Source organism: Folsomia candida, unplaced genomic scaffold (assembly GCF_002217175.1).
Source record: "Folsomia candida strain VU population unplaced genomic scaffold, ASM221717v1 Fcan01_Sc039, whole genome shotgun sequence".
In the NCBI taxonomy this organism is placed as follows: domain Eukaryota; kingdom Metazoa; phylum Arthropoda; class Collembola; order Entomobryomorpha; family Isotomidae; genus Folsomia; species Folsomia candida.
This window is the reverse complement of record NW_019091231.1, coordinates 451,190-461,104: the sequence shown is the minus strand read 5'-3', so window position 1 is coordinate 461,104 and position 9,915 is coordinate 451,190. Positions and strand designations below refer to the sequence as shown.

At 35.9% G+C, this 9,915-nt stretch overlaps 1 protein-coding gene across 1 annotated transcript; it reads left to right on the top strand.

The window, feature by feature from the left end:
* Positions 1–2,727: 2,727 nt before the first annotated feature.
* On the top strand, positions 2,728–5,376 carry LOC110861248. The gene is made up of 4 exons (XM_022110351.1): positions 2,728–2,950; positions 3,007–3,260; positions 3,359–5,119; positions 5,239–5,376. The coding sequence occupies exons 1-4, from the start codon at positions 2,728–2,730 to the stop codon at positions 5,374–5,376; spliced, it is 2,376 nt and encodes a 791-aa protein (XP_021966043.1).
* The last annotated feature ends 4,539 nt before the right edge of the window (positions 5,377–9,915 follow it).

Below are 9,915 nucleotides of genomic sequence, written 5' to 3'. Positions count from 1 at the left end.
ATCAACAATTGGTATCTACGAGTAATAATTGTTACATGTACAAGGCATATATGGAAACTCTAAGGACGTTTGGGAGGGACTACATTAATTCTCAGGGAACTTGTCCCCTATTTATCTTAGATACCGAGGAAGGAAAACTGGATAAAGCAAACAGTGGATATGGGGGAAGAAAAAAATATATCGCTTCCTCGAGCCCTCTCGAGCTAATTGATAAATTAAAATTTGATCTGTCCTACCAACAACGTTATATATTAAACGACACCACTGTAAACATAAGTTTAACACGGGCCACAGAACTGTTCTCATTACTTTATCCAGGACCTAAGAGTGGGGATCCTGATCTGAACCCAAAGATAAAATTTATGGATGCAAGTTTATTTGTAAGAAAACATGTACTTTATCCTAGTATCGTCCTCTCACATCAAAAACTCTTAGATAGCGGGCACAGTGCTAGATATCCTTTTAAAAAATCGGATGTAAAATTCTTTTCAATTCCGAAATCGAGTCAATCCTTCATTGAAGAAAACGTTTTCATGAGCACTGTTCCGTCCAGAATTATATTGTGTCTCGTTCCTAGTTCGGGTTTTATTGGCGACTATAAAATTAATCCATTTGTGTTTAAGAATTATAAAATTAATTTTATTTCATTATCAGTAAATAATGTACCAATCCCAATTAGAGGTTTAAATCTCGATTTCGATAATAATGTATATTTACTACCATATTATATGCTATTCAGTTCGCTTGGAATTGCTGGACAAGATCAAGGATTAACATTTGACCGGAAGAAGTTCGCTGAGATGTTTACATTTTTCGCTTTCGAGATTAACCATAGTGTGGATTCGACGTTACATTTAGAAAAAACTGGGTCAGTACGAGTAGAAATAAAATTCGCCTCGGCGGTACCAGAAGCAGTTAATTGCTTAGTATACTCGGAGCATCAACGTGTTCTCGAGATAGATAAGTTTCGGCAAATCAGCGTCCAGTAATGGATTCATATCAACTAAGATATGCCCTGCTTTGTTCCATCGAGGGTTTCACGGCTGTGTGCGCTATAGATCAGTTATCATCAATCAAAGAAGACTCTTTCTCAATTATCTGTAATAATCAAACATCCACCGAACCCGGAATGCACTGGGTTTGCTTCAGGAAGAGTAAAGATAGCGACCTTATTGAATATTTCGATAGCTTTGCATTGCCAATAAATATGTACCCCCAACGAATGTCGTCGTTCTGTCGTGAGCATGCTAAAAGTATTAAGTACTCTCAAATTCAATATCAGTCGAATTTTAGCGATGTATGTGGAGATTATTGTTTAAATTTCTTAATTAAAAGATCTATGTCATACAGCTACGAAGATATTGTAAATGATTTTTCGGAAACACAACTCACCAATAATGATAACTTTGTAAAGCAATTTGTGACGATAAACTTCAAATTTCCTTCATTTTCAAATTGTGAGCAACTTTGTCGGAAAGAGTGCATGAAACGTGGGATTGACTTAACCGGTGTGTGCACTCAAACTAGTAAGCATTGTACGAAAATATTTAACAAGCTTAAGGTTCACTAGCAATGTCTTTCGAAAAGTTAAATGAAATTTATTTCAATCCTGTAAACCCCGGAAGTTTTGGTGGTCCGGAGCGACTCTCTAAAGTTGCTCATATTTCACTGCAGAAGGCAAAAGATTTTTTGCAACGTCACCAAACATATACAAGGAATAAGTATGTTCGTCACAAATTCCCAAGACGCAAGATTGTTGTACCGTCGATTGATTATTTATGGCAAGGTGATTTGATTACTGTTACGAAATTTAGCAGAAAAAATAAGGGTATAAAATTCTTACTAACTGTAATTGACGTATTAAGCCGTTATGCATTTGTTAGACCGTTGCGTAATAAAACCTGCTCCGTTGTAGCAACTGCATTTCAAGATATTTTAGACACCAGTGGTCGTAAATGTAAATATCTTGAAACGGACCGAGGACTTGAGTTTAGAGGGACAGCTTTTCTCAAAATCTTGGATAAAAATAATATAAGCTTGTTTCATAATCATTCCGAACTGAAAGCTGCCATGATTGAAAGATTTAATAGAACACTAATGCTTCGTTTGAACAAGTATTTCACATTTACAAATGATACGAAATACATAAATAATTTACAAGAATTTGTACAATCCTATAATTCTTCAGTGCATAGGTCCATAAATTGCCGACCAAGAGATGTTAAGCTTTCCAATCAATTTAATGTTTGGATGAAGAGTTACGAGGATTTGCAGAAGTCAAAGCCGTCTGCTCCTAAATTTCGAATCGGACAGTATGTTAGAATTAAGATTCAAAAAGCGACATTCGAGAAAGGTTACGCTTCGACGTTCACGACTGACTTGTTCAAAATTCAAGAAATCGTAAACAGCATACCTGTAACTTACAAGTTAAGTGATAATACAGGGGAAATAATTTTAGGTGTATTTTATCCTGAGGAATTATCTCTCGTAAAAATTTGAAATTAATTTCCTTAAAATGTTTCTCGGAAACCTCTGAATTTTGAAGCTTATAATTTAAAAAAAATTAATGTTTCCGAACCGGTTTTGAAAATAAAATAAGCAGCAACAAATAAACAAATACAAAACAAAAAAAATATCCGAATAAACAAAATGAGTATTTAAGGAGAAAATTTGTGGGTATTAGCTACATTTGTTCACTGACTTCCAACCTATTCACAAGTCTATAAGATGGAAAACGTTCTGAAGGACTTAGCCTCAGACGACGAAAAAATTACATCTGAACAAGTTCCTGAAGATGCTCCCGTTTCTGCAAATCAGCGACCCAAGCGTGGTACGCCGGAGATTGGGAAAGCCGGTTCTTCGAGTAAACCATCCACTGCTCAGAAGCTCAAAAAGTTTATCTGCAAAAGAAGGAAAATCGAAAAATCTTCACAAGCTCCGTTAGCATCAGGTACTTTCATAGGAAGAATTCTTTTGAATCATTGCTTGACTAAGGCGGATATTCAGGTTTAGGTGTAGAAGTTTCATCGTCCGGAACATCCTCATCTTCGGCATCATCATCATCCGACAACGAAGGGGCTCACGGAACAGACCTTACCGCAGTTTGTGGTATGAGCAAATTTACACCAAAGCCGTTTTTCAAGCCAAGGTTGAGCGCAAGAATTGATGATCACTCAATTGAGTGGTACACCTTAGGCAATGAAATCGTTTTAGACATTAAGCTTTGCGGTTACAGATGTACAGAATACTATAATAATCACGTTAGATTCCGAGGTCAATATTTACATGAATTACTTATTACTACTTACAAAACTCATCACAATCTCCTCAAATGACCACAAACAACGATGGTCAAAAGATAAGCAGCGTCGTAAATCTATCTTCCAAGTTACTTAGCAAGGATGAAATAGCCGTACTAGAATTGGGACTTAACTACGCCGTTCCACTTCGTAATCAACAAGAACTGATTGTAGAATCCGGTATCTCTCTAGAATGCTGCCTTAAAGAGTTTGAAATACAAGAAGAGGAAAAAAACACCGTACGTAATGGACTCTCTCGCATATTATCCTCTTATAAAAATAGACCAGACAACAACATTAAGAGTTATCAATGGATTCCTGCCAAGATCAAACAAATCAAGAATGACAACAACATTATAATATGTCCTGCTGATAAAGGAAATGCAACTGTCATTTTGGACAAACAAGATTACAACAACAAAATCATGGATCTTCTTAATGATCCTGCTTATGAACAAATTAGAGACGACCCGACTATTAAACTGGAAAAAGCAATTCAAACAAAATTGAAATCATTACTCAAGACCAAAAGAATCACAAAAGAAATTTACAACCAGATTTCTCCTAAAAACTCAAAATCTCCCATTTTTTATGGTCTTCCAAAAATTCACAAAAATGACACTCCACTTCGGCCCATTTGCGACTTTAGAAATTCTCCATCATACTCTTTGTCCCTCCACCTTAATAACATTCTAAAGACCATCACGAAGAAAAGTCCCTTCACATTAAAAAATTCCTACAAATTTTCAAGACAAATCCAAGATTACCAACTACGTCCAAATCAAAAAATGGTTTCATTCGATGTCACGTCTTTGTTCACAAAAGTCCCAATTAAAGATACCATGAGCTACATTGAACGCAAACTTCAAGAAAATTCGGATTGGAAATCACTCACGAGCTTGACTACCAAAGACATCTTGGACCTGCTTAAACTATGCATCGACTCAAACTACTTCAAGTGGCAGGACATGTTTTTTCAGCAAAATAACGGGACCCCAATGGGCTCACCCATATCACCTGTCTTTGCAGAATTTTACATGCAATACTTTGAATCCGAAATCGTCCAAAATAATCCCAAGATACATTACTACAGAAGATATGTCGACGACATTTTCATGATCATAAATGAAGATGCCACGACCAATTTACTCCAGGAATTCAACAACTTCCACCAAAGTATTCAGTTTACATACGAAGAAGAAACCGATGGACAGATCTCATTTCTCGATGTCACTCTCATACGAGACCAAAATGAAAAGCTGAGGAAGAAAGTCTACCGTAAATCTACCCATACCGGTCGATATCTAAATTATACGTCATACCATCACCCTTCACATAAAATCTCAGTAATCGATGCCTTGTTATATCGAGCATTACTAATTTCTGACCCAGAGTTTTTAGATGAGGAGGTCACACACGTGAGATTGCAGCTATTAAATAACGGATATCCTAACTCCTTGATCTCCTCCCGATTACGTCGAATGGAATCCAAAATAACGAATCGAGACGGACATGATGAACAGGAACCGAAAAAACGTATGATACTACCATATATGGGTCCAGTGACACACCACCTTACCACATACCTGAGGAGAAAACTGAATTGCGATTTCGGTTTCATCCCTGGAAAGAAAATTGGTAACCAAATATGCTCACACAAACAAAAAGAGCCACCGAAACAAATTGGTATATATAAAATTGAATGCGCCACTTGTCCATCCACCTATATTGGAGAAACATCACGATCAATCGAAGAAAGAGTTAAGGAACACGTACGAGATATAACAAAGAAAAATCCTAAATCTGCCGTCGCTCTACATGTAATGCAAAATTCGTCCCACAAAATAAATCAAGAGTCAGCAACTCTCATCAATAGGGAACCACGATATTTCCATCGGAAATTTAAGGAAGCATTATTTATCAAAAATAATCCACACAGAATGAACAGAGATATGGGAATGGACATCAATCCTATATGGAGTTCGCTATTACTGCCCCTTACTTCGAAGCTGATAATTCCACCAACTCCACGACCCCAGCGCCCGTGACAACAAGTTGTTATCAACAATTATACTGATATTTTAACCCATCTCTCTTCACTAAAAACTTTGTCAAGTGTAAATAATTATTGCAATTATTACCACCACCTGAAGAAGGAAACAGTTAGTTTCCGAAAGCTTGTGTTTCAATAAATCACTACAAAATGTCATCCATACGATCTGACAATTCTTCTCTTAATTTCAAAATGGTATAATTTAAATATAGCAAAAAAGTAGTCTGTCCTTTTTTGGGGTTTAGTTTATATGCAAATATCTCCGCCAAACGTGCGCAATGGGAGACAGTTCCATTTGCAAATTCCATACTAATTATATTTATGATCGATTGGGGCAAGTTTGGTCCAAATCTGTGAGCATACGTTGGGAGACCTCCATTGTAAGTGTTGAAATTAAATGGCTCCAAGGTGTTCAGTTAACCCGGGTGAAAATCGTATTTCGAAGTTGACATACCGTAAACCTCTATTTATAGCCCTATTCTAATTATAGCCGGTCTCCAAATATAGCCGGGTTTAGAGACCAAGATTTCAAAATTTTAGCCGGGTCTCTAATTTTAGCCGGGTCCCTAATTATGGCCGGGTCTCTAATTATGACCTGTCTTATCCGCTCTGTCCCCGTTCACAATCCCTCAAAAAAATGCTGTACATTCGGTGAATCCACGAATGAGGTCAAAATGTACAAAACTTTTAATTTTATTTGGCCAAGAGTGCATTTAATCGTGACAAAATGATATTTTATAATATTAAAAATTAGCGCGGAACAAAATTTAGCCGGGTCTCTAATTATAGCCGGGTCTGTGACCACCAGTTTTGGATTTTAGCCCCGGCTATAAATTGAGTATTTACGGTAATTCGACACAACTGCCCCGACCAATTGATTTGTGTAGAAAAAGTATGAACGATTCGACATAAACCTTCTGACAGGTATATTCTGCAGAAAGTTTTAGCATAATTATGCATAATTCTGCATATTTTGTGCACAAATTGTTTCGCCATAAATTTTTCTGCATAAAGTATAGCCAATTCACTGCATAAATCTCTGCCAAATTTCTGCATAAAATTCCTTCATTTTTTCACCCGGGAAGACACAAGAAAGATATTTACACATATAACATAAAATTCATAATTATGTATACACACTCAAAACAGAAATTTGTGAAATCAACACCGCCATTCAGGTACTGACTATCCCCAAGTAGACAAGTATCCGGTACGATGATTTACCAAGAACTAAGCCACCAACTGAGTTCGAACCAGGGACCTCTGCAGTAAGTGAAAGATTCCCTTGGAACTAAGATATGGGCCCTGCTTCATTGTTGTATAATAAAAATAAATAAATTTATGTTTATTTCTTAAATTGTATTATTTATAAATTATACTATATTATTAATATTATTAATATTAATATTATTATTATTATTATTATTATTATTATTATATTAATATTAATATTATTTATAAATTATTGTAAATTGTATTATTTATAAATTATATTTATATTCTTTCTATGGTAAAACGCGAATCACAAATATTGTACAATATTTTATGAACATGTACCTTTATGGGCCTATGGCCCCAGAAATGGAAGCCAAAATTAAAAATTAAAAAAAATAAAAATAAAATAAAATAAAATTCATACATTCAATCATATAATTCTTGCTATTCTGAAACAGTGTGCAAAATTTGGGAAACATCATTTGAGAATATTCGGAGAAGTTGAAATAAGTTTTTTGGAACTGGGAACATCGGCGAATCTGCCATAGGTGTAAAAGCATACCGAAGTATTTATGTAGAATAAATTTAAATTTAAAATATAAACATCAATTCTTCTGTTTCGTTAAAAATGTAATAAACTATAACAATTCCATTCCACATACATAGCTAATTTAGGCTGGTAGTTTTTTATTCACATATTCATAGGAAAGGAGAAAAGTTTTGCACACAATAAAGGCTACAATAAATTGACATAAATAAAAAATTTATGATTATGCATTTCAGAATAGGTAATTATACCGGAAGGCGATCCTTACCTACAAATCCTAAGCTTGAACGGAAATATGTTCGAATTAAGCTTGTCTAAGGGGGAATAGTTGTCTACCACTCCCTCCCAGAATTTGATACCTTTTGGATATGTTGTAGATAAATAGTACCCCATAAATGTACAAAACCCCAAAGGACGTTACCCCATAGGTTAATTTGCGCCTGCCACACCCATTCAAAGGGGCGCTAAATACTATCTAAGGAGTAGAAGGTCGCAACTTGTCGGCGCCCGATTTTGATCTCCTTTGGATATGTTGTGGTACTATATGAGTGTAGAAAAAGTGGAGGAGGGTTAGACTCCATGAGCCCATTTAGGCCCGCCACACCCCCTCAAAAGCGCCCAAACCCCCAGAGTTGCCGCACTAAATTCATCGCCAAAAATCGAGTTTTGGTCAGATTTTCAAGAATTTACATTTTTGTGATCCCAGATAGTTGCTCTGTCATATCCAACTCAACTTTTTTGAAATTTCGAATTTTTTCAATACATACCTTTGGGCAGAAAATATTCAATTCGAAGAATTTAGTGCGGCAACTCTGGGGGTTTGGGCGCCCTTGAGGGGGTGTGGCGGGCGTAAATGGGCTCATGGAGTCTAACCTTCCTTCACTTTTTCTACACTCATATAGTACTACAACATATCCAAAGGAGATCAAAATCGGGCTCCGACAAGTTGCGACCTTCTACTCCTGAGTTTTATACTTTTTGCCTATTCTTGATCCTAGATAAGTTGTAGATAAGATATAGTTGCTTCATCGTACCCGATACCAAAATTAGCTTTTTGAAAAGTTTGATTTTTTTAAATATTTCCTGACCAACAATAACACAACATACAAATGGCATCAAATTCTGAATGGGAGTCGGCTTGGCCTAGGGGACAGACTCTCAATAGTCTGGCTCAAAAGGCCGAGAGTTCGAATCCAGTCTCTTTGCAAAAAGTACTGGAGTAGACCTGGACTGCAATAATAATAATATTTGATGCAGGCAAGTATTAGTATTGTGTAGGTAGTCTGGGCTTTCTATGGTGGTTTGCATATCAGTAGAAACCATCCAGCCATCATTCAAATTCCCCAATTCAAATCACAAATTCTTCGCTTTTCCGTCCCTTTCCATTCTTCTTACAAACCTAGCTAGTTCTGAATTTCCCAGCTTTGAATATTCTGATTTTCGCTAGTAATCTTTCCCATCGTGTTACTTATGAAAACCAGTCTTTCAGTAGTACTGATAAGGAATATCACGTTAATCAACGACGAACAAACAAACAAACAAACGAGTGGTCAGTGCCCAAACCTATATGGCACGACCCTAGGAGGTTTTACGAGCCCGGCCCCATCTAATAATTGGCATGTGTTCATGACATTTTAATTCTACTCTTAATGAAACACCGGAACATAAATGAAATCATTTTGATGATTAATGTGTGAATGAAACTTCAATTAGTAAATTTGGCTACTAAATACTTACAACACTTAATCTCGGAAATCATTGTTACACAATCATAATTTTGCGACATTTCTTGTAGGCGAAATGATTGCTCATATGTACATATAACTGCAAAGATTCCTACATACTCCCAGACCGAATTTCTGTTTTTACGAAACTTCACAGATTTTATTTTACATAGTGTAAGCATTTTTAATTGTCGTTTATTTTGGCTTTCACAGTGACACGCTTCCCAACTGCTCAAAATCTTTGAAGCACGTCATTCTCATGAAATTTTTCATGCAATTTTTTTAATGAACACAAGGGCCCGGCCATGGGGAAATCTCCTGCCTGGCAAGCCCTCGTAACGGCACAGGGAATGGGGGACAACTACTCCACCTACGTTTATTTGCTTCGAACGTGGGTATAATTTTCAAGAAATGCAAGTTGGTGAATAATAACATGTTGCTTTGTACAAAGTTAATACTTTAAATTTGCTACCAAATACATTACCTTACATATGTACGTACTTACTTATTATCCTCACGTAGCCAGTATTATCTTAAGTTTACCTTTAAGCAACAAGTTGAACTTGTTTTAATATTGAGACCGGATGGAGTACTCTCTTCAGAACTTCAATCCAGTGTATTTAAAAAAATTCTCCAGGTTTCTTAATCTTAACAATATTTACATACATATATAGATAGGAAAATTGTTTAAGCTGCTCCCACTGAGAGCTTCTCAACGAACGTCCCCTCATAAGTATTGTATCCACTTTTTGAGTATAGATTCTGTTAACACTCAATTACAATGTTATTTATTCAATTTGTCTCTATTTCCATCGTGATTTATTTTATTACCACAACATCCTCCCTAACTGAAGCTACATCGAAACATAAAATCCGTACAGATCAACCCCTATTAGATGTACCAACTTATCAGCTTGCCAAGTACCATTCTTTCCGTTCAAGGAGGATTGTTTGATATAAAGTATATGAATTTAATGTCTACTACTTCCTTCGTTCATAATCATTTGGCTTTCCAATATTATATTTTCGTCACTGCGGCTAAACATGAAATTCAAGAGTATTTTAGAAAATTAGAGT

Excerpts from the sequence above, each read along its gene's own strand:
- LOC110861248 (XM_022110351.1), top strand. The coding sequence starts at position 2,728 with ATGGAAAACGTTCTGAAGGACTTAGCCTCAGACGACGAAAAAATTACA. Across the intron at positions 2,951-3,006 it reads ACAAGCTCCGTTAGCATCAG|GTTTAGGTGTAGAAGTTTCA; the intron begins GTACTTTCATAG and ends GCGGATATTCAG. Across the intron at positions 3,261-3,358 it reads CAGAATACTATAATAATCAC|ATAAGCAGCGTCGTAAATCT; the intron begins GTTAGATTCCGA and ends GATGGTCAAAAG.